The 26,537-nt window shown below is 34.1% G+C and overlaps 1 protein-coding gene across 5 annotated transcripts in view; it reads left to right on the top strand.

The window, feature by feature from the left end:
- The window catches only part of THEMIS (thymocyte selection associated), a 253,679-nt gene that overhangs the window by 84,904 nt on the left and 142,238 nt on the right, over nucleotides 1-26,537 (top strand). For 4 of the 5 annotated variants that reach the window (XM_007484529.3, XM_007484527.3, XM_056818746.1 and 1 more), the window contains exons 3-4: nucleotides 6,773-7,231; nucleotides 21,175-22,223. In XM_007484529.3, the coding sequence (XP_007484591.1) occupies nucleotides 6,773-7,231; nucleotides 21,175-22,223 (1,508 nt within the window). The remainder of the gene's footprint in view (nucleotides 1-6,772; nucleotides 7,232-21,174; nucleotides 22,224-26,537) is intronic. The other variant, XM_056818747.1, reaches the window with a different exon arrangement.

The following is a 26,537-nucleotide window of genomic DNA, read 5'->3' as shown; positions in this document are numbered from 1 at the left end:
CTGGTTTCTACCTTTTTGAGGAGAAAGGCATTTAAATATGAATCACTGCAGACAGTGGCTTTATAGTTAAATTATCATTCAAGCAGACCCCTTAGGCAGAAAAAGCAAGTAATTCTTGTGTGATAAAAACCATTTATTAAGTATCCATGTGTGTTAGGTACTACACATGTCATTGTGCTCTCAAAGGTATACATATGTTAAGGAAATGGGGTTTTGAAAAATGCTTTGTTGAGATTTCAGTGAATTATTGAATTATATATTCACAGAAAAAGAAAAGAAGGAAGGGAGGGAGGGAGGAAGGAAGGAAGGAAGGAAGGGAGGGAGGGAGGAAGGAAGGAAGGAAGGAAGGAAGGAAGGAAGGAAGGAAGGAAGGAAGGAAGGAAGGAAGGAAGGAAGGAAGGAAGGAAGGAAGGAAGGAAGAGAAAGAAAGAAAGAAAGAAAGAAAGAAAGAAAGAAAGAAAGAAAGAAAGAAAGAAAGAAAGAAAGAAAGAAAGAAAGAAAGAAAGAAAGAAAAAAGAAAGAAAGAAAGAAGAAAGAAAGAAAGAAAGAAAGAAAGAAAGAAAGAAAGAAAGAAAGAAAGAAAGAAAGAAAGAAAGAAAGAAAGAAAGAAAGAAAGAAAGAAAGAAAGAAAGAAAGAAAGAAAGCCTTAGGCTTCAAATCTACTTTTTTACCTCTATGCAGAGCCAATATAAACAATTTCAGACAGGTAAGATTCTAACCAAATTTTGAAGATATGTTTATAACTGCACAGCCTCCTTGAGTCAGTTCTTTCAATCTTTTAACAATTTTCCCTATTGAGAAAAAATCCTAAAGAATCATGGTATGTTTTTCTTGTTGTAACCTTAACTCATTTTCTCTCTTTTTTTTCTTCTGAGGGTCGACATCAGCTCATCAAAGTCTTCTATAAAAGAACCCTTCATATACTTGAATATCATACTTCAATTTCCCCTAAACCTTTTCTTCTGAACTGAGTGATTTCAGGTCAATACAACTCAACACAAAATTACTTAGTGCCTCCTATGTAGATAGAATATGAAGTTTCAATAAGATGTAGTACCTTCCCTCTTGGATTTTACAGTCTAGGAGAGGAGAAGGAACTACAACTTGATAACCATAATACAAATTAAATTCAGTATAACTGTGTTGGAGTGGTAGAAAACAAAGTATCACATGAAGTCCAAGGGGAAAAAATGATTGTTTCTGGGAATCAGGAAAAAAAACAATAATAACTAGTAGTTAAGTGGTACTAAAGTCTTGCAAATCAATTTACAATTTTATACCTTTGTGGAAGAGGTAACATTAGAAATGGAAACTTGACATGAATCCAGAGTTTTGATAACTTGTAACTGTCTCCTTGACACCTACATTCCTTTTAATACTCTGATCAAGAAACATTTATTTTTCTTCACCATCCCCTAGTTCCATTCTATATCTTCTGTGACATACACTGTTGTTGTTTAGTTGTTTTCAGTTGTACCTGACTCTTTGTGACCTCATTTGAGGTTTTCTTGGCAGAGATACTGAAGTGGTTTGCCATTTCCTTCTCCAGTTCATTTTACAGGTGAGGAAAGAGAGTTTAGTGATTTGTGCAGTCACATAGCTAGCTATGTCTGAGGGTGGATTTGACAAATGAAAATGAATCCAAGTCCAAGATGGCTCCAAGCCCAGCATTCTACCACCTAGACCATTAGGCCAGAATAATCTTACATGTACCAAGTTAACATCCATATCTTATTTAAAATCATTGGTTCTTAACCTGTGGTTGGTTTTTTCTTTTTTTTGAGCCAGAGGCCTCTTTACCTATATGATAAAATCTATGTAGGAATTATTTATTTTTTAAAACTCCTTACTTTCCACCCTAGGATCAATACTGTCTATTGATTCCAAAGCAGAAAAATGGTAAGGGCTAGGAAATAGAGGTTAAAAGACTTGCCCAGGGTCACAGATCTAGGAAGTATCTCAGGCCAAAGTTGAACCCAACACCTCCAATATCCAAACCTGGCTCTTAATCTACTGAGTCAGCTAGCTGCCCCCATGTGACAGCAACAGGGGCATACTTTGATGTTTTCCTGCAATCATGGTGGAAATGGACTTTTGTTTTAGTGGTAATAGGATGCGGGGAAAATTTCCTCCAGGTTATATGGCAGTTGGTGGCTTTTTATTAAGAAAGAAATTTTTTATGACTTCTATAACTCACAAAGTGATAAGTTAATCAACCATTTCTGCTATATTCTCACATTTAATTTTCTTCAACTTTATACAACCATTGACTAAAGGAAGAAACACAGAACCATAGAAACATTTTTCTTATAATATGGATTTCTAGGGAGAAAACTCCAAAAGGTACAATTATTTTGAGATAATGATGCTGCTGAGGGAATAAGGCATCTCAGCTACATCTTTTTCTTTGTTATACTATTTTATAATATCCTGAGGTTTCTAATTATTTTAGCATAACCAACCCACCTACCTGAAAGCATAAATTTGTTCACAGAGGGATTTCTATCTATCATCAATCAAGTTATGCAAGGTTTTATTTTTTATCACTTTTTGCTATATTATTCTAGGAGAATTTTGGCAACTATTACAAGAATTAATGAATTGTATTTAAAAGGCTAATGATTATAGACTGAATGGTGAATTTTCCCACATGAAGAAATTTTCCCACATGAAGAAATTAGATAAAGAAACAATAGTCATATACCTAAATGAATTAAAGATGGAAAGAAAGATAACAGAATCAGAATCAAGGAATTTGAGAGTTGAAATGGAAGACAACTGTGACATAGAACAAGACATACAAAGCAGGCCACAATTACCACATAACACACAAATGGCCAACCATGACATTTAAACACCTCCAAGGAGAGAGAACTCATCACTTTTCAAAGTAGCTCATTCCACTTTAGAGTAGTTGTTAGGAAGTTTCTCTAGATATTAATCCTAAATTTGATTCTTTATAACTTCTACACATTGCTCTTGATTCTAATCTCTGGGACCAAATGGAAGGAAAATTTGTCCCCCACACGACAGCTTGAATGCTTGAACACAGATATCTCATCTTCTTTGAGTCTACTCTTCTTTAGGCCAAACATTCCCAGTTACTCCAATTAATCCTCATATAACACAGACTCAGGTCCATTCAGAATCCTGGTTGCCCTCTTCTGAACACATTTCAGTTTACCAGTATCCTCAAACTAAACTATGTTATCCTAAAATGAATACAATGCTCTAGATACCATCTAATAAGGGCTAACTATAATGGGGACTATCGACTCCCAAATGCCTGGAAGTTATGGTCCTCTTAATGCAACGAAGACTGAATTATTACAGTAAATTTTGGGCTGTTGCAATCTAGTGTTAAAATATTTTGGACTTGTGGCCCTTAAAAATTCCTAGCCTTTTTTTTTTTTTTTAGATAAGCTGATCAACCAAAATCTCATTGCCATTTAGGCTGACTCAGTTTTTAATTCTCAACACCATTTGGACTTTCTCAGTTGCCTCTCCACCCTCATAGGAAGGCTAGAATATAGAGCAATAAACTTGTCCCAAAGCCTTCCATTATAGAGCTCAGTACTTTCCAGGTAACTCCATTTTCCATTAGAAATTCTGTTTGGTTTCCACTCTGCAGAATATCATGCTTCTGCCAGGTATCATCAGATGGCCCCTCTCCACTTTTCAAATTCCTTTTATCTGTTATCTTTCATCATTAGATTATACAATCCTTGAGGGATTATTTCTCTTTCTTATTCCTATTCCCAGCACAGTGCCTAGTGCATAGTAGGTCCTTATAAATATTTTATTGGAATTGTGAAGATTTTTATATGTGTGCCCAAGTCAGAACATTATACATATCTTTTATTAATTTCATGTTAATAGATTCAGTGCTCTAAACTGTCAAAAATCTTTAGTAATCCTGACTCAATTATCCAATGTATTTTTGTGTCATCCAAGTTTTGTGTCATCAACAATTTTTATTTTAAAATTCAAGTCCCAGGTTTATAATAATATGATCTACTTTATCAAAATACCTATCAAAATTTAAGTAAACTATATCCATAAAAAAGGGTTATAGGTCAAATGTAGGACTCCCTGACTCACGGCCCAATTCTTTATTCCCTGGGCTACCTAGCTTACCTTAAATGTCACTAACAGCAGCTCAGTTGTCATCTATGCCAGTTTTTTCAGATTTCAAAGATGTATTTCATCTGTGCCAGATAATGATATTCATTAGGGACAATGTATACCTGATATATTCCATATATGCATATATATATATTCATAACAATGCTTTTCTTGTGATATTAAAACAAAAAAGATCCCTAAAACTAGAGAGGTGCTTGTTTACAGCTTTATATAACTAATGAAATATTATTTTACCTTAATGATTGACAAATATGAATTCAGAGAAACATGGGAAAATTAATATGAGCCAATGAACTATGAAATAAGCAGAACTAGGAGAATAATATAAACAATATAATTAGAAATATAAGTGAAAACAATACTAAAATGATGTAAAGATCTGAGTCAATGTCATTACCAATAATGGTTAAAGAAAAGAGAAAGAAACTCCATCCTTTTGTTGAAGATTTAGGTTCTTAGGGAATGGAGTAATGTGAAAACTGGTAGAGAATCTTTGGTTTATCTCTTGGTGATAGAAAAAGATTCTTGAGGTCATAGGGGAAAGAGGGATATTTAGAAATGACTCTCATTCAATAACAAAAGGCATAAATAAAATGTATTGTTTCTAAAAAGCATAAAACACCCCCTACACACATACATACACACTAGTCCGTATACCTTTCTAGAGGAGAATACAAAAAGAATAATGGGTGGGTTGTTATTTTTATTCCTTTGCTGCAAATCCCAATAAAATAAGAAAATCTATATATGTATATAAAGTATTTATTACTCCAAGTGTTTAAAAATCTCTTTTATTCTACTGAAAGAAAACCATTCACATGGATTTTATTGTTTTTTTTTAAAGCAATCTTCAGTTGGAATTCAAAGAACCATAGGCTTCAAAAGAATAAAAAATTAACAAGTCTATACTGTATAGTCTATACTTCATTCCTTCAAGACCCTTGATTTAGAATCTGTAACATTATCTAGTTCTTAAAGACATAACTAGAGAATAATTTGGATTTATGCTCAAAGAATTATAAAACTCTATATACTCTTTAACCCATCAATGTCACTGCTGGATCTGTTTCCCAAGGAGATCAGGAAAAAAGAAGAAACTATATATTTCAGAATATTTATAGTAGTTCTCTTTGTGGTGGCAAAGAACTGGAAATTGAGGTGATACCCATCAACTGGGTAATGGCTAGACAAATTGTGGTATAAGATTATGATGGAATACTGCTACATCCTAAGGAAAATGAGCAGGTTATTTAAAAATAAACTTGGAAAGACTTACATGAAGTAATGAAGAGTGAAATGAGTAAAACCAAGAGAACATTATATATAGCTTTAGAATTAATATTTGAAGAATAACTTGAAGGGGGCAACCTAGGTGGCTCTCAGGATTGAGAGCTAGGACTAGAGACGAGAGGTCCTCAGTTTAAAAGTGGCTTCAGATACTTCCTAGCTATGTGTAAAGTCACTCAACCCCCTCAATCCCCAGCCCTTCCTTAGCAAATTTCTGCCTTGGAACCAATATACAGTATTGATTCTAAAATGGAAGGAAAGGGTTAAAAAATAACATGAATATTGAATCCCAGAGAATGAAAGAAACATGAAAGACACAATCTACATATATATATGTATATGTGTATATATGTATATATATATATGTATATATATATATATAACTTTTTTGTTGGATAATACCTTCTTATGGTGTGGGGAGGGGAAGGAAGGGCTGAGACATCTGGGAATAAATGCTGTTAAATGAATTAATTTTGAATTAAAATTTGATTCATAAAAATCATAACCTAGAGATTCCACAAGTAAATATATAATTATATTAGTATGTCCAAGTATCCATATCATCAACAAGTTCATCCTTGGGTCTAATAGAAATCTTCACAGGTATATTTTTAGAAGATTTTTACTTGTTTTTCTTAAAATAGACACTATGACTTATTGTGTGGAGAATGGTGATTATTGTACAGAAGATAGTGCTCTAAATATTTTAACTTGATTTGACTTTTAAATTATTTATAAAATATGTTTGATGCTAGTTGGAGTTTTTTGGTAAAATGTATTAGAGAACATTGGCAAACAGTGTTAATGATAATCATACTCATGTTAGCAGCCAAGTACTGAAATTTTTTATTTCCTTAGTTTATAAACTATAGACATTAAACATGTCTCTCAATTAACTGTAAAATAAATGGCAATAAAAATAAAAGAATGATATAATATTTTAATATAGCATGCCTTTTAGGATTTATCATAATTAATTACATTTGCATAGCAAAAAGACTATGCATTAGAGTAGAGGTTACATTGAAATGGAAAATGAGGAAATGATTCTGACTACTGATATTCTCCAGCAAGGGATCACGTATAACTAAAGGTTATAGAAATAACTATCCAGCAATAGCTAATAATAGTAACACCACACATTTCCATAGCACTTTAACATTGGCAAAATGTCCTACAATTTTCTTCTAATAACTTTCCTGGGACACACCATGGGCAGGCAATCCATTTAAAATGTAGTTCTAGACTTTATTGTATCCATCTATGAGTTTGCTCTGTCTGTGATTATTTTGCATGAATTTTCTTAATATGATATCTCTTTAATTAATTCTTCTCTTAGGTCTTTTCAAGATTATGACTGATAGAATTCCATATCACACCATGAGTGACATAACAAGAGCAGTTTATATTGGCCCAAGTCGGCTAAGTCACCCTTGCTTTTACCATCAGAAGGGTATAAACTTGGGGAATCTCAACATCGACTATGGTGAACAGATTATGCTCAATTCCATTGAAGACATTAATGGGGAAATGATGGTGAACTGTGAAGTGGTCAAAAACAATAAGCACCATTCCTTTACCATGCCTTTGTCACAAGAAGGAGATTTCTATGAGTGTGAAGATGAATATATGTATACCCTAAAAGAGATTGCTGAGTGGAAGATTCCAAAGAGCAGAAAACGGATTGTGAAATTTACAGATATTTCCAATAAGTTGAACTCCATCTATCCACTACCCAAGAATTTTGATGGTTTGCTTAGTCTCACACCCATCTATGAAATACAGGCAGTGATGAAATGTAAGTATTTGCTAAGGTTAATATCCTATGAACTTGGAATAATCTACAATAGTGCTACTAAATAGTCTCTCTGGGAAGAAATATAATTTAGAAGTGAATTGTAATTAAAAATAACTCTAAGGGTGCAGAGTACCATATTTAGCATGGGAAAAGATAAATATGTACATATGAGAAATATTTCCATACATTCACTGATTACAATTTGGTGGAGGAGTTGGAATAATGCACAACATAAAGTAGATCAAGATAAATAGAAAAGAGAAGTAGAGAGTTCTAGTTGAGGTATGAAGCAGAAAAAAATCAGTTTTAATTTGGAGTATTAGAGAAGGCTTCATGGAGGAAATATTATTTTATTTGGTTCTTGAAGGACCAAAGGTAGAAATGGAACTGGAAAAGATATTCAACTAGGTGAGAAACAGTTTTTAGATTGCTCTTTATGCCTCTCCATAATCTGGCCCCACATGACTTTGTTTAGGCTGCCATTATCCCTTCTTATCTCTGCTTCTTAAAAATCTCTGCCTTCCTTCATAGCTCCAGGTCCTCTTCTTATGAAAGATATCCCCAGATTCTTCACAAATTCAAATACTACCATATCCCCTCTGCCAAAATTACCTAGTATTTGTTGTTTCATTGTGTCTAACCCTTTGTGACCCTGTTTGGTGTTTTCTTTGCAACAATATTGGAATGGTTTGTCATTTCCTTATCTAGCTTGTTTTTATAGATTAGGAAACTGGGGCAAACAGGGGTAAGTGACTTGCCTAGCATCTCATAGGTAGAAAGTGTCTGAGACCAGATTTGAACTTGGGACAATGAATCTTCCTGACTTCAGCCTTAGTGCACTATCCATTGCACCATCTAGCTAACCCTAATTAATGCCTACTTTCCTTTAAAACTAGGATTATAAGCATACTCAACTTTTTTCTTCTGAAGCACCTAGCATATTGCCACATATATACAGTAGGTTCAAAGTTTCTTTGATACCCTCCAGTGTTTTTTTATGTGCTCCTTTCCATATTAAAGTCTTCTGTCTACCCTTGAGACTTCTGATGTTCTTATACTGTGGCATATATATATATATACACAATATATATATATTGATTCTTCTTGTCTTTAAGGAAAGTATTCTGATGAAATCTTACCCTATGAAATTATTAGTTACTATTTCTAGAAGCAAATTTAAAGGGAATTGAATGGAGGAAGCGTTGCTTATTCGAAAGGAATGACTCTAATAGTTGAATGTCAGGAACTATGTTACCTGGATAGGTTAGATTCTTTTGTTAAAAAAAAAAAAAGCTGATAAGTACTTTTAAAATTACCATTCCTATTTTGCTCTTGCATAAGCTTGTTGATGATTTCTTGAACATTATTGAAATTTAAAAAAAATAAAAATAATTGGTATGAGCACTTTCTGGAGGTTTTAAATTGTAAGAGTGTCAAAAAATGTTACATACCTACAATTATTCAGCTAGAATGGATGATAAAAAATCTATTTGAAAGAGGTTATATTTTAGGAAAGTATGAATTTGCCTCAGATAAAAATGGGATTTCATATAAGTGGCTATAATTTAACATGAGAGAATTCTGAAATTATAGGAAATTTTTGCCTAAAGTGGCCAAAAGGATGAGGAAATTTAATTAACTGAGGGTTAACAATAATAGAATAGTTGGTTAGAAGGATTCTTACAGGCAAATAATCTAACTCACCACCTGCTGCAAGATGAGTTCTTTTGTTTTTATTGAAAATACTAATTAAAAATGCATTTTCCTCCCTTAGTAAATACAGAATTAGGAGCACAAACTGATCTTTCTTTGATTCAAGATCTTACAGTATAATAATTAAGAATATCAATTTTTACTCTATAGTAATGAAGGTATAATGATAATATAAGATATGAATCTAAATTTATGCTCTGGAATATACATTTGAAGCTAATGGAGTATTTCTTTTTCTTCTTGTTCTATTATCTTTCTCTTCTTCACTCCATTAAAATCTTAATGTCATTGTATTTTCATTATCTTTCATTATATCTTAGGATCATGGCTCTAGAGGACCAGTGGTCTCTATTGGTTTGTTAGTTCAACCTCTTCATTTTATATATGAGACAAATTGTATAATTGAAAATCTGCTACCCTAAAGGGAAACTACATTTCCCGAGAGCCCACTGACTTCCTGCCATTATGTGCTTCCTGTAGACAGAGAATAAAGAGAGTGGACTTTAAGGCTCCTCTCTCTTTGGGGATGATATAGCAGTCAACAGTGATGGTGGTGAGTGGGGATTTTGAGAATGGCTAACCAGCCATGGACATGTGGTTTTTATTTTGTATCCTCTTCATTCCTTGATTTCTAATAATCATTTAATAAACCTGATAAATATAATATTTTTATTATTAGAGATTATAACTTAATTTTTACAAAATGAGGCTCAGAGAATTTAAGTGACTTGCACACAACCAATGTTGATCATATAATCAATAATTATCAGAGATAAGATTTGAATCTACGTCTTCTTAATTCCAGGTCTAGCACTAGAACACAATATGCCACACTGCCTGTCCAGTGAATTTATTCCTTTATTATACATATACATTCAAACCAAGGATTACAACTGAATTTTGGACTCATTTGGGAAAATTTGAATGTGTCTTTTCTTTCTCTGAACACCAGGCAGGCTGCAAGCTTTAGCACTTTGTACAGTAATAGCCAATAAATATTTCTTTAACAAGAACTTTGCTTTAGGAAAGATACAAAAATGAACAACATATGATAACCTCTACCCTCAAGGGATTACAAATTCATTAGGGGAGATTAGGTGCATACAGGAACAACTACTGTACAAATTTAATACACAATAAATGTACAACATGGTAGGAATTCCGATTGAGAGTGTCACTAAAGACTGAATGAATGAAGACGAGGTTCATGGAAGAGATGGTCTGTGAGGTGGACATGAAGAATATCTAAGATTTTAACCTATTGAAAAGGGATAGTTTGAGCATTCATGCATCAGAAATGATGTAAAGATGCAGAATATATACAGTGGATAATGAATATTGCAATTTATATTGCCTTTCGAATTTGAGGAAAATGGAGGGCATGGGGGAAGTAACTAAGGAAGGAAGAAGAAAGGTGACCACAGGAACCCTCATGTTTTCCTCCATTATAGGCTGAAATAGATGGGAAACTCAGTGAGTTAGATGGAAATCTATGAATTAGCTAAAAATATTAAATATGAACTAAAATATGTTAATGGAAGACAGTGGAATTTCAGGCATATTGATCATGATTAATATTTTTACTGCATATATAACTGATTTTAGGTCAATACTTCAGTTCATTTCTTTACTCATATTTTTTGATCCAGTCCTGTGATTTCATGAACATAGGGAACTCTTGGTGTTGAAACTTTGTTCACCCATGTAAATCAACAACTTCCTTGTAATTTATAGTTTTAGAATATTGCCTAGGGTAATGAGAGGTCTTCCTGACTCCAAGGTCAATCTTTGTTCAACTACATCATCATGTGTCCTTCTTCAGTTAAGTTAGTTCTCATGATAGTGAAAAATTGCCAAAATGGCTCATGAAAAGCATTTTCCTTGCCCTGGATCCATATTCTATTAAAGGTTAAAAAGTAAAAAAGATCTTAATTTCATTATTTTGGGCAGTCTTCATGAAAATCATTTTGAGGCATGATACTTTAGCAATTCATAGGTCCTTTAAGGTCTGGGTGTTTTAAGAAATAAGTTTTTCTACATAATAAGTTTACATTATGACTTGTCACTTAAAACTTCTGGGCTTTTCCATTTACACCACTGATGAGTTCTTAGGACTTCTATGTCTTCCATCTACCCTGCATCTGGCCTTTCTTATATGCTTACTCCTCCAACTAATCTTTCTCCCCAATTAGAGTGAGCTTCTTAAAAGTATCACTATCACTAGTGCTTGGCACAAGATAAGTATATAATAAATGCATTTTCATTCATTTATGGCTTTTACTTTGCCACATTTGAAATGCCATTTCCAGAATTACACTTTGCTGATGACATATTTGCAAATAGAGGTTTTGAGGAATCTCCCTCACTCACTCTTCCCTCCCCCCACCAACCTTTATGGCACCCAAATAATCCCTTTCTTTATTCCTTTCTTATAACAAGGACAGGAAGTGTCACTAGTCATGTTCTTTCCAAGAGCATTAGAGTAGACATTGTGACTTACACTGATGGCTTTTAGAAAGAATTGGCAATTCAGTCTGCATCTCTTTAATCTCTGACCCATCTCTTTAGGCTGCAAACTAATTTCTTATACACATGCCAAAAGGCAAACAGAAAGATTAGATTATGTTTTTAATTCTCTGAAATATTTATTATATCCTCTCAACCATTTAAAAAATTTCCATTGCCATTATTCTAGTTATAATCTTTCATTACTGCTGACCGTTACCAGAGCTTTCTAAGAGGTGTTCCCATATTTTCTCTTTCCCTCATTCTTTAATATATTTTTCATACCTCAATGAGATTAGTCAGTCTCATGTGTTCATTCCTCTGGTCATGTCCTATAATTTAAGTTATGAAGAGCAGAAATTGTTTCATTTTTGTCTTTGTATCTCTAATATCTTGGCACCATGTCTTGTAGATACAAGTATTTCATAAATCTTTATGGTTTGAGTGATTGATGTCAACAAACCTTTAGATAACCCTCATTTGCCTACAAAGTAAAGTCCAACTCAGACCCTCCACAGATAGAGTGCCATCTACATTTTCACATTTATCTTGAGTTTTTCTCTCCCATATTATAGAGTAATACTCTATGTTGTAGTTAAACTGGATTACTCTCTTTCCCCTTTGCCTTTATATCCTCATTGCTTAACATAGTTGCTGGCACATAGTAGGCACTTAAAAATGGTGGTTGACTGACTGCCTGGTTCCCTGATTTGTCATCAAGGTAAGAATTGTGTCTCATTTAATTTTGCATATTCCCCATGATGTAGTGGAGTGTTCTTCATAAAATTAATACATTTGCTTGAATTTATAGTCAGTGCTATTGAATTTTGTGCCAACTCAACACATTGTTTTTTACTACCAATAAGTCCTTGATGTTACCAAAAGATACCCTATTAACTATCCTCCACTATGTAAGGGTGGTGAGTTAGAAATCATGTGAATTTTACAGTTTTCACAAGTTTAATGAAATGAGAACAGAAGGGGAAAGAAGCATTTATTAAATACCTACCATGTGTCCAGGACTGTTTTAATTATACACTGTTGTATCACTTGATCTCATTTGAAAGAGTAGAATTCTTTAGTGCAGTGCAGAAATACTGGGAGTCAAGACAGAAGAGCTAGATACAATTTTATATTGTTTGTATCATAAATTTCTGGCAAAGAAGCTTTAATTTTACTGTATCTTTTTGGAATCTTTTGGGAGTATAATGTAACAGAAGGTATTTTTACATGTATACTGATTACCATGATATGAGTATTGAAGCTATCCTGACTTTCAATTAAAAAAAATTAACAAGAAAAAACACAAAATACCCCTACTTCGTTACCTGTGTGATTGTGAATGAATTATTTAACCTCTCTGGTCCTCAGAGATAAAATAAAGAGATCAGGTTAGATGACTTCTGAGGTCCATTCTTTCTCTATATCTGGGACCTAGAGTAAAAAAATTCATGTTTACCTTCTTAGTAGCTGAATGTAGCTACATTATTTTTGAAAGCTCACCAATTCTGAAATCTGGGTTTGGGATTGGTTCTTTCACTAGAGGAGCTGGAGAATAAATCAATATGAGCCATACTTAGATTAATAATAATGAAAGCAGAAAGTATAATGGGAAGAAAATTTAGAACCCTGAATATATTCACCTTTCTCAAATTGAGATAAATCTGAAGATGAAGCTATGAGAAACCAGAAGATGAAAGTTGTTCGTAAAAAAAATTAAGACTAAGTGGATATGTTCATGGGCAAATGCCCCATGAATTTCAAATGAAGATGTAAGAAGAATCTAGAACTCAGCAATTATGAATGAAATTGATGAATCAGTATAAAAGGAGTAGTGGAATGTAACTAGGTATACTTGGCCAATAAAACTCACAAAGTAATTCAAAAATGGAGATGGGTTTTATGAAACTATTTTTGAGTGGGTAAGAATTGAGGAAAGGATTAAAAAAAGTGAACTCTGAAAATCAAAGTATTAGAAAAGACATAAGGAAATGATTTAGTTCCTTCTGGAGGTTGAGAGAAACTGCAGCACTTGAAGTAAGTTAAGTTATAAAAGAATCCTAAGGTAAAAAGGCATAGGAAAATAAATTTCTTGCCTCAAAGAATTAAAATAGACAAGATTCTCCCAGGATTTGTAGCCGTATACTTTTAAGTGGTTGTAGGGAAAAGATATTTGAATCCTGAATGGGGATAAGCACCTCAATAAAACTCTGAAGTCTTGGAGAAAAGAAAGACCAGAATGGAAAGTCAATTTACTAGCAAAATCATAAACCTGAAAACCTCAATAGATTTTCAAGCAACAAAACATTGAGGGATTTCAGAACTTAGACGTTTTCTTTTTTAGGACTATTTTCAGATACTACAATGGCTAAAAAATTATTCTCAGTACCTAGATAATTTAAGCAAGCTCCCAAAGACTCATCCTAAGATCTTCAGATATGAAGGGAAATTTGGAAATCTAATACAATTTGGCATACTCTGAGGTGTACACGGAAAAGTAAATGTCCCTAACAACTACTCAGAAAGAATAAAGTTAATGAAATGACTTGAGCTTAAAAATAAAGAGGAAATTAAAGGACCCTACCTAGTTTGTCAAAAGGAATGGAAATCCCTTTTAAGTCTGGAATCTATTTTTAAAATCAGGAATGATGAAAACAACTTCAATTTATATTGCACTTGAATGTTTCAAAGCACTTTATTATTTTCTTAACTCTTATAGTATATATACTCCTAAGTCCAACTTTGAATAAAAAAAATTCTTACTGTTAGGGAAAAAAAGATCTATAACTATCCTGATAGGAAATTTATGAAATCTGAAACATGATCAAATGTATACAGAGTATATGGAGGAAAAAGGTTGTGGAGAAATCCCTGTTGGAAACTCCCTTCTTATTTGGAATTGTTTTTGTTTTTTTTTCCCCTCTTTAAGTCCATCATTTTGAAATTGCAGATAATTTAACTATTAAGAACTAATGAATAGCCAAAAATGCTAAAGTTGATCCAATAGGTGACCTGAAGATATCTTAGAAATGAATTCATCTATCTTGTTAAGTGATTTGATGCCTTTTGTTGCTTGTTAGTCAAATATTTTTTTAGCTATCAGCTTTATGTCTTTACTAAAACCAAATTCTTGTATATTTCACAGTATCTGTGAGTTCACGAAATAGATTCACTTTCTCCACCCGGATTAAAATTCACTTCTCTTCTTTTGCAATTCTGGTACATATTTTCTTATAAATCCTGCACAAAATATCTGTCCAATATGCTAGATAAACGTTTCCTCCTTTGGACTTAATGTCTGCCACTTAATAAATGCCCTTTAATTCATTTACCTTTACATTTAAAAATTAATTATCTATTTGCTAGTTTTTCACATTAAAATTTCCAGGTATTTCCCTCTCCCACTAACTCTCTCTACACTAGTGAAGGCTTCATTTGACAAAAAAGGTATCAGTATACACAAAACAATGTCTTGCTTGTTTCTATTTATCAGTTCTTTCTCTGAAGGTGAGCACACACATCATTCTTCAAATAATATATCTGTTGCTATATCTTAACATTTTTAATATAGTAGTTAGTATAGTATTTAGACTTTCCATCTCTCATACCTTGATCCTTTTTCTGGTCATATATTTCCATAAATACATCCTTGATACCACTTCTTGCAAAAACATAATAATTGGAAATATGGTTATGCTTAATTTTGCCACCTATATATCTTTATGTTATCCTTTAAAACAATTGCTATGTTATTTTCCAGAAATTGCAGTGTTCCAAAAAATTTCAAGGCAATAAGATCACCAAGAAACCATCTTTACTGAATTGGTCATTCTGTAAAAAGCAGTGTAAGATAGTGAGAAAGTGTTGGAATTTAACTCACTAGAGATCTGATTTTAAATTTCACTTCTGATATTTAATATTTGTGTCAATTTCTTCATTTGCAAAATAAAGATTAGTGAATTTATTTTAAGGATTAAATGACAAAGTTTGTGAAACATTTCATAAACTATAAAATAGAATATAAATGTCATCTGTCATTATTATGAAACCCTTATTAATTGCTGATGGTTTCTCCTTCCTCTCCCAAAGAGCACATCAAGAAGAATAAAGGCTATGCATAGTTAATTCAAGCTCATGAAAAGAATGCCAAGCACAAAAAGCTATTTTTAGATAAATGAGAAAGACAGAAAAAATTTTTCTATTGTCTGTGGGCAGGTACTATAACATTAATTGTTGACCAAAAGATTGTACAACTATGTATTTCTTATATTCTCTCTTTTCCAAAAGGGAGGATAATTTTAATATTTAAAACAAGTAGAAAAACATCTGTAGAGAGGAAATTGAAGCACCCAAAGGTGAAAAGTTAGCAAGAGAGTAGTTATCTGCCTTAAAAGGAGTCTCTAGGAACTGATGAATTGAGTTCCAGAGTATTGAAAGAAATTGTAAGTGTGATCTTAGTAGCACTGATAGTAAATCTTTAAGAAGTCATGGAGGCCTAATGAAGATCAGAAGAGATAAATGTACTGTTTTCCAAAATGGCAAAAGCCTGAATTTTTAAAATGCTTATCCAGGAAATATGATGTTAAACTCTGACAAAATTATAGAACTGCTTCATTAACAATTAAATAATTGTTTTATTAATCATAGTTTTTGAGAACTTAGGAAAAAACACTATATTGATTATTAGAAACAAATATAGGTTACTAAATAATAAGTCATGCTGAAGGTAGGTGACACAGTAGATAGAGTGTTAGACCCAGAGTCAAGTTCATCTTCCAGTGTTCAAATCTGGTCTCAAACACTTACTATCAGTGGGACCCTGGACAAATAATTTAAACATGTTTGTCTTAGTTTCCTCAACTGTAAAATGAGTTGTAAAAGGAAATGTAAAACCACTACAGTATCTGCTGAGACCCTAAATGGGGTCACAAAGAGTTGGTCAAGACTCAACAACAAGTCATACTGAACCAATTATTCTTTTCTCATTTTGTAAGATATAAAATGAAATAGATCCCAAAAAAGTTATAAATATGGTATATTTTTATTTAACAAAACATTTGATTGAAGCCTTTTAAGATATCCTTATTGCTAATGTGGTAGGATATGAATTAACATATGAATGACATAAACAAGTCTTAGGGTAAGCTAAGAAGAAGTAACTAAGAATTATATCATTGACCCTATCTTTTTCAATTTAATTTTATTATTGACTAAGAGAAAGATTAAATATACTTATCAGATTTAAGGATGACACAAATCAGAGAAAGAAAGTTAATACAACTGATGACAGAATCAAGATTGGATATGATTATGATGGGCTAGAATAGTGGATAGAAATAAGTGAGATGAACTTTAAGAAGGATAAATATCAAGATATAGTATTTAGGTTTTAAAGACTCAATTATACAAGTATGAAGTTAGGAAGATCAATTTCCATTCCGCATAAAACAATATCTGATGGTTTTAGATGGTTACAAATGTCATAGGAGTTAATAGTCTAATATAACTATTTTTTAAAAAGCTAATGTGAGAAGCAATTAGATGGCTCAGTGGATTGAGAGCCAGGCCCAGAGATATTTCCTAGCTATGCAAACCTGGGCAAGTCATTTAACCCCACTGCCTAGGCCTTACCACTCTTCTGTCTTGGAGTCAATATACATTTTAAATTCCAAGAAGGCAAGGATTTTTTTTTAAAAAAGCTAATGTCACCTTAGGCTGCATTAATAGAACTATGGTCTTCAGATCAGAAGAAGAAGTCATTCTCTACTTATTTTACCATGGAAGCATACAATAAAAGGAATAGTGGAAAGAACTAGAATTATTTAGTTTAGAGAAGAAATGACCAAAAGCAGAGAAAGATATGACAACTCTCATCAATATTTGAAGGGTTTATTGAGTATCCTACTATTTAGAACTGGAAAGGGTCTTAATATTTTTCTATCCCAATGCTTTGATTTCATAATGAAAGAAGTAAGGCCCAGAGAATTAAAATAATTTAACTTAGGTTATATAGATACTATGTAGATTGAGTAAAAACTAGCATTTGCTTCAGTGTTTTGGGTTAACAACTAAAAATTAAAAATAGGTATGTTTTAGTTCAATATAACAAATAATGAATTAAAATTGGAAAATTATGACAAAGTTGCCTTGTGAAATACTAACTCTACCACTAAAGGAAGAATTTTTTAATCTGAAGTCTACTGATCTAAAGACTTTGATAAATTACTGGGGGTCTGTGAGTTGGGAAGAAGAAAAGTTATAACGTTAATTTTTTAACATCCTTTGTAACAATATAGTACAATTGGTTTTCTTTGTAATTCAGTATATTTTATTTATTTTAAAATTTCTCTGGGAAGGGGTCAATAGGATTCCTTAGAGTGAGTGGTAAGAAGTCCATGATACAAAAAAGTTAAGAAATATTTAAGCAGAGACTAGATGACCATTTGTCAGGGTGTTACAGAAGAGACTAATGGATTGGATAGAAGTTTGGGTTAGATAACTTCTGAGGCAGTAAAGTGAATTCTAGAGAACATGGGACTTAGAAACAAGAAACCTGCTAATGGGCCAGCTTTTCTATTTACTAGATGTGTATATTTGGACAAAGTACCTTGTTCCTCTGAGGCCTGGTTTCTTCATCTAAAAAATACTAAAATACTCTTTAGCCTATTTTCTTCAAGGGTTATTATGAGGAACAAATGAGATTATATGTATGGAAGTATTTATACAATTATTAAGTATGACAATTATATTATCATTATGGTGGCTAATATCCTAATCATCTATAAGATTGTTTCCATGATTCTGAGATTATAGCCAACCAAGCCAGAGGGAATTCAGTTTAAATTTTAATGCTAAATCATTAGGATCTTTCATTTCTAGGATGGGTCCTCAAATATTTCCCAAAGCTATTTAAGCTAGAAAATAATTTGAAAGCCAGAATGGTGTACTGGATAGAATGCCAGCCTTGAGACTGGGATGACCAGGGTTAAAATAAATCCTGACTGTGCGATACTGGGCAAGTCATTGAATCTTGATGTACTCTAGGCATTCTCTATAAGACTATTAGTAACAGAAAAGCTAGCTTTTTCTTCCTTCATTGGTAAAGGTGTCCTTACCTATGAATTCTCTAAATTAATGAAATCACAACCCTAGTTTCCAATCCATTCCATATAAAAAGTAGTTTGATACTTATTAAAGGCTGGGAAAAAAGCTTTAAGTAAATTCTGAACCACCCAGGCAAGTTCAACCCTAGTAGATTGTAACCTCCTCAGGGTTTTTCATTTTTTCTTTCATTTTGTCCCAATACTTAACACAGTGCCTTGTAATCGCAAGTTTTAATTAATTGTGTTTGGATTGGATTGGATTTGAGACCAGAGGAAAGAGCGTTTTTAACATATTCAAATAAATGAGAGGGTTAGGGAAAATTAGAGGTTAGGTAAAAATAACTTAACAATACATGAAAATGAGGAACTGTGAATTTAAGCATTATAGAGAGATATTAAATGTTCTTTCAGAGAGTCAACTTATATTTATATACTGAGTCAGAAAAAAATTGTGAGCCTCAGAGGATTAACTAAAAATAAAAGGCTTATTATTTCAAATTCTTCATATATATATAAACATGTGATGATTGAAGTGCATACCTATGAGTTGATTTTATGCGTGTGAATTTTATTGTTCTTGTTCAGTCATGTCTGACTCATCAATGACCACAAGAATTACAGCTATTCATAGGGGTTTTCTTGGCAAGGATACTGGAGTAGTTTGCCATTTCCTTCTTCAGTGGATCTTTTTTTCAGGAAATAAGAGGTTAAGTAACTTGCCCAGGGCCACAAAGCTAGGACATAGAACTAATGGCTAAAGCTCAATTTGAACTCAGGTCTTTCTAACTCCAGGTCCATTGCTCCAATGGTCCAGGCTACCATTTATGTGTCTATATGTTGGATATACATGTATATGGGTGGGTGCATGTGCACAAACATATATAACTTGCCTTAACAAAGCCTTGAATGTTTCCTTTTCCTGTGAGTTTAGGCCATATGTAATTTGACCACATTTAGGGGAGATTACAATTCAAATGATCTTGGTTCCTAGCCTTTTGCTTAGGGTTTTAATAGCAGTAATGAGATGGCTCTATGTCAGCCTAGTCATTACATTTCATTACAACATAGTATTAATAAGGTCAAGGCCAGGGTTTCAATATTAGCCTTCTTTGGTTCTAAGACCACAGCCTGTACCTTTAAAGCAAGAATGCTCTTTCTCAGATGTGTGCTATGGTTACAAGAATCTGGCTGAAATGTTTTAGGTGGATGACTATCAGTCTCTCACTAGCACTGGAAGAACAACTCAAAGTGTATACTCTGATAGCTTAGTATCATTAGCTTTGTCAGATAACATTATTAAAATCTAAATTAGGAAATAATTATATTATTATGTTATGGGGAAACTAAGTATCATTATCTTTGTAAAAGAGCATCAACATGATTATTATGTTATACAGAAGCAGCATTTTTCCTAGCTCTTTCTTGGCGTAGTTCAAGACGATTTTTTATATATGGCAAAACTCAAATCCATACCTGCTAAATGGCGAGAGAAAGTTCATACCAAGTCAATGATTGGCTCTAGAATGGAATTGACTCCTGGGTGCAAAGTGCTGTTTTTTTGACCCTCCTGCCAATATTCATGTCAAAATTCTGTAATTTAAAGTCATCTTAGCAGCAGCAGATTGATGGTGTAACGATGAACTCTCCAAAATATAATTGAGGTCTGCCTGGAATCTTTCTCTGCATTTAAATGCTTATACTGTGGGACCTTGAAGGGATCTTTTTCATCACAAAATAATTTCAGAGAGGGTTTCTGTCTTGGGCTCTGGAGGGTCTTATTTACTGATTTTCCAAAGGACCTTAGAATGGTAGATTTAGGACTAGAAGAGATCTCAGAGGCCATTTAGTCTAACTCCCTTATTTTCCTAATGAGGAAACTGAATCCCTGAAAGGTTAATTGTTTTGTTCAAGATTACTATTGTACTAGTTAGAGTCAAGAATGGTATTTTTCCTCAGGTCCTCTGATTCCAGAGGCAGTGCTTCACTTCTTAGAAAGTATCAGTGGGAACATACCTATGTATATTGATGTGAACCTGGTACAATGGAAGAAGAGCTGCTCTCTAGAGTCATATGGTCTGAGTTCCAGTCCTAACGCAAATGATCATTATCTATTTGTATGACTTTGGACAAGTTATTTAAACCTCTCGAGCCTAAATATTTTCATTTGCAAAATGAGAGAGGTGAATTATTTGGCCTCTGATTGCTTTCAGATATATATCTATGATTCTGCAATCCTCTGCTCTATGAAAATCATTTATGTTAAAAAAATATAAGATTATAGCCTTTGGAATATATACATATATGCATATATGTATATACATAAAGATATTTGTATATGGTACTGGGAATCCCTCTAAAGTTATATCATTATCACCCCCCAAAAAATGTGGCTTGGTCAAATTAAAGTACAAAATTTCTGGGGGCAGCTGGTTAGCTCAGTGGATTGAGAGCCAGGCCTAGAGATGGGAGGTCCTAGGTTCAAATCTGGTCTCAGACACTTCCCAGCTGTGTGACCCTGGGCAAGTCTGCCTTGGAGCCAATACACAGTAGTGATTCCAAGACGGAAGGTAAGGGTTTAAAAAAAATTAAGTACAAAATTTCTTTCTTTTTTTTCTTTTTCAGTTCAAAAGGATATAGTTCGTATCCTCTCTGACCTTGATGTGGAAGTCAAAGACATAACCGACTGTCATGATGCTAAGTGTTTCCTTCAGGTTCTAACCACTGAAGATCTTTTTGAAAAGACTAGTAAAGAATTTCCTATGGCAGCTGAAGTGATAGAAGGACCTCAAGAAAATCCATTGGCCAATGGCATATTGCAACCTGGGAAAACCATTGTCATCCACAAAAAATATCAGGCATCAAGGATCTTAGCCTCAGAGATTAGAAGTGATTCTCCCAAAAGGCATTTCTTGATTCCAACTAGTTATAAAGGGAAATTCAAGAGGAGACCTCGGGAGTTCCCTACTGCCTATGACCTGGAGATAGCAAAGAGTGATAAAGAGCACCTCCATGTGGTAGCCACAAAAGCCTTTGATTCTCCTTGTGAAGAGTTATCATCTGTGTCTGTGGGGGACCAGTTTTTAGTTCAGCATTCAAAGACCAGTGAAATTCTGTGTAAGGGGATCAAAAAGGATGTGGGTGTTCTGGCTTGTGAAAAAATCCTCAAAAAGCACTATGAGCCTGTTCTTCTACCTCTGTATATGGAAGGCAGCTTCATAGAAGTGATTCACGACAAGAAGCAGTATGAACTTTCCATGTTGTGTGCTCAGTTTCCCTTGCCTTTCAATGTCAAGGTCTCTGTGAGAGACCTCTCCATTGAAAATGACATTTTGGCTGCCACACCTGGCCTGCAACTGGAGGAAGAGATCACCGACTCTTACCTGCTCATCAGTGACCTTGCTAACCCCAGTGAGAGCTGGGAAATTCCTGTCAGTCGCTTGGGTATGGCTGTCCAATTGCTTAGTAGTACAGTTGATGTCATTGACTCATTTCCAGTCCGAAACATTGTAGAAGAGATCAGTGAAGAACAGTATTACATGATGAGGAGGTATGAGAACCCAGCCTTACACCCACCACCTCGGCCCCCCAAAAAGCCTTCTGGGATGAAAAAGGAACCAAATTCTCTTACTCCTCCCAAGTTAAATATTGCAGATCCACCAAGGTCTCTGAAGGTAGGCCTTTGTTCCTTTAACTTATCCCTTGAAGCATCTACTAGAGGAGACTTCATTGTTCATCTTGATTGAATTTGTTTTTTGCTTACTTGCCTTTTCTTCTTGCCATATTTGAAATGAGGCTTTACGAGCCACATTAGAGGAATGAGCCCCTACAGAGCATAAGCTGCTGCAGTCATGTATTTAGACACTTAAACACGGGATGTTGTATGAGGTTTCTGCTGAATTAGGAGTAAGAGGGATGGCATTTGTATATAAGGACTCAAATTGCCATTTCAGTGGTGGTTTTGGTAATTATGAGTGTTTTATAAGGTATCTTAACAGCAAATCAATTTTGTTCTGGAAGCACTGAGTGTTTTCATCTAGGTAGTGTAGTTTTAATACTTTATCTAGGAAATGAGCATACAATAAACTCCACTGCTTTTGGGGTAGCTGGTAGCATAAGCAATAACACTTGTCTTCATTTTGTTTTATGTTAGGAAAGATGGAAAATGGCTTGGCGAAACTGCGTGTAGAAATGGGAATAGCATCTGCCCACATTCTGCCTATCTTAGCCAGAGCTGTTATCATTCCCTCTTCCATTCACAAACAAAATCAATAAAATTGCAGACAGTTTGGGATCATTAAAGTCAATAGTGCCATCAGCAATTTAAAGTTTTATTTATTTATTTATTTTTTAACTGGAGCAACTTCATTTTCCCCTGAGTTGTTTGCCCTTTGGCTGTTTCCTGGATGCTGGTTGAAAAGAATTTGACCTTTGGTTGATCATGAGAGAGATTGGTGCCCACTTTTAGGGTGTGGAGATATTGAAAGAGTGGAAAGTTTTCATCTGGCAGATGTTGTAGAAGCAACTGAGGGGAAATAAAGCAATTAGCATAACAAAGAGATGGGGCGTTTGATTTGTTCATGAATAATAGCCTCAGGATTTAAGATTCTGAAATACATTTAAACTAGGTTGCCAAGATTATATTCTGATACTATGTAGGACAGATCTAGGATGAATTTATAAACTTCTCTGCAGAACAAATTGAACCTGTAGGAATTTTCTGTGCTTAAGAATGTTAGGTGGATTCCTGCCTGGGTAACAATTTTATACCAAAGCATGCTGATTAAGGGATTATTGTTGAACTGGAGGGAGGTCTCTAATACCTGCAGGGCTCTGTTCTTGGCTCCATGAACTGTTCCAACATTTTTATCAATGGTTTGGCTGAAGATTAGAGAATGAAGGCAGGCCAATAAAATTCAGAGATGGCACAAAGCAGAGAGAGTTATAGACTGGATGACAGAATCAGGGCTCAAGATGACTTCACTCAATTAGAATGATGGGCTAAAATCAACAGTCATTTATCAGTAATAAATACAATGACCTACTTTTCATTTTTAAAATGACATATGAATACAAGATGAAAGTGTCTTGATAATAGTTAACGTGAAAAACACTGCAAGTTTTAAAAGGCTAATGAATTTTTAAAAATATGACCTGTGATTTCATTAGAGGAAGGTGTTCCCAGTGGGTAAATTCCATTTCCCAGTGCACAGCTTTCTTTACTTGCTCTGTAACTGTGGATAGAGCTTTCAGCCTGGAGTTCAAATTTGGCCTCAGATACATATAAGCCTTATGATCTTGGATAAGTCACTTAACCCTCCTTACCACAGTTTCCACCTCTGTAGAATGAGCTAGAGAAGGTAATGGCAAACTACTCCACTGTCTTTGTCAAGAAAACCCCTAACAGGGTTATGAAGACTCAGAAAGGATTGTAAAAAAACTGAATGTAAATTGGTTGTTCAGGATGGTAAGCAATCTTAAAACCACATCCCAAGGAACTAAAGATTATTAGGAAAAGATGGGATTTTAGAGGTTTTCCAGGATGGCTCTTTGAGGCTCTGTGAAGCAAAGTAGAGGCAATATTGTAAATGGAAGAAGGATGTTATAATGGGGACTTATTTTCTGCTGACGAGATCGTGGTTAATGTTACTTCCCAATCTCAAATTCTGTGATGTGGGGAAGGGAAATAAGCTAGGCCTTCTGACTTTAGAAGTCCAGTATAATTTCCACTATAGTGAAAAGCAGAGTCGAGTGAGCTGAGGACACAGTTTGCATGGGTAAGATTTAGGGGTACACAAAAACTGTCCTCAAATATTCAAAATAGCCCTTTGAAAGAAATTAGGTGTTTCACCAGTGCTGAACTAGGACTGAAAGTGATAGTAAAAAGCAATTCATTTTAGGTCAACCTTGTGAATCTTAAATTTTCTCAGACTCTACCTTGGAACATTATCTTAAGGTTATTCCCCATTTAAACAATGAAGGTACTTGATCAAGAATGTATTGTGAACTTTAAAATTACTCCACCCATACTTAGGCATACTTTAGGGGAAGATAAAGTTGTAAACTCCTTACTGAAAAATGAAAAAGTACTTAACCCATACTTATAGTGAGGCAAAATCCCTTAAGCTAGGTCTATTTTTAGATCTAATACAAAAGGGTGCTAAGTACCTATGAAGGTCAAATTAATCACTAAAAGGTCAGGCAACTTGCAAGGGGCAAGTTTAGCAAAGAGGTGTGAAGTACTCAGAAGATATAATCTACCCAGAGAAGGTGAGAACTAAAAACTAAGAATGGGCTGTCCTAGGAAAAGTGTCTACTGTGATTGGTAGACGTGAAAATTTAGGGGAGGTGACACAAGAGAAATTGATCTTTAAAAGGAGCTGTCTGAACCAGTTCAAGGTAGTTCGATTTAGTTCAGCTTTGGTAGCTGAATTGGAGGTCAGGAGTCAGAGGAGGCTGCTGGGTCTCTGAACACTAGAGTTTTGCTTGGAAAGATCTTGTGGTGAGTGATTAAAGACTGACTTAGTTTCTCTATTAAAGAGAAAAGGCCTAGGCCATTGGCCATTTTCCTACTATTTCCTCTTACTCTGTCTCTTTCCCTGTCCTTAATTCCTTGATTTGTATTAATTAAAATCTCCATAAAACCCAGCTGACTTGGGCATTTCATATTTGGGAATTTTTCCCATGGTGACCACTTATTTTTGATTTAATTCAAGACACTGAAATTATCTTTACAGTTTTGGCAATTCAAAGTCTTGAACCCATATTTTTGCAGTCACAACCTAAACCAAACCTTTCTCACATTTCTTAGAATCCAAGGTGTTCAACAAATGAATGAACTGTCTTATAAAATATTGAGCTCTTCATCTTGGGGAGGGGATGGACATGTGGTACAGCAGATAGAGTGCTGAGTCTGAAGTTAGGGAGACTCTTCCTGACTTCAAATCTGACTTCAGAAACTTACTTACCAAGTGGCCCTGAGCAAGTGACTTAAACTTGTTTGCCCATTTCCTTATCTGTAAAATGATATGAAGGATGAAATGACAAATCACTCAAGTATTTTTGCCAAGACAATCAGAAAAGGGCTCACAAAGAGTTGGGCATTACTGAACAACAAAAACATCTGAGAAATTTATCCTTTATGAACTATGAATGATAGGCTTTGACAAGCTTCCCTTTAGAGGAATTTGCTACTTGGGAAATCAACCACTGTTTTTTTTTTCTTTTTAACTCAAAGATATTTTATTTTTCCCAAATACACATAATAATAATATTCAACATACATTTTCCAAAATTATAAGATCCAAATCATCGCTTTCCCTCCCTTCCCTCCCCCAGCTCAGAGAGGATGAGAAATCTGATCTGGCACTGCTAATTTTTTAACAAGAATATTTAGAAAACCTGGAATCTCCTTTACATACACATATGCTCATGTGCACACATATACATTTGTGTTTGACTCCAATAGACTGATAGAGATACATGCTTACAACATAATGGGACAGACCATTTTAATGTGCTCTCTGTTCCCAGAAGAAGGCATGTAGAGAAACACTTAGGGTTTGGGATCATGTTGTGACTGCTGTTTTAAGTAGAGTTTTTCTCTCTCTGAAGGTAGTCAGCTTTTAAGGATTCAAACTCACTCAACACTTTAAAATGGCTCATTACACACTGAGAAGAGAGTTTCAGATGCCTCATTAATAGAAGTTTACTTTTACCTTCCCATTGGGCCATTAACCTTATTAGATCATTTCTTGTGTTATTAAGTTATGGAGCAGATATATGGGAAGTCTGCATGTACTCATATCTAAAGGATTCTGAGCTTTGGTCAAACCTTTACATTACATTACTTAGTTACCTAACTCAGTACTTGACAACAGACAGGCTCATAGACTTAGAAAAGACTTAAAAGATTATTGAATCTTTATTCTATAACATCTATGGCAATTTGGTCACTCTGTTTCTGTGTGAAGAGGTTCAGTAAAGGA

Source organism: Monodelphis domestica, chromosome 2 (assembly GCF_027887165.1).
Source record: "Monodelphis domestica isolate mMonDom1 chromosome 2, mMonDom1.pri, whole genome shotgun sequence".
Classification (NCBI taxonomy): domain Eukaryota; kingdom Metazoa; phylum Chordata; class Mammalia; order Didelphimorphia; family Didelphidae; genus Monodelphis; species Monodelphis domestica.
The sequence above is the reverse complement of the archived record's forward strand: the minus strand, read 5'-3'. Positions and strand labels throughout refer to the sequence as shown.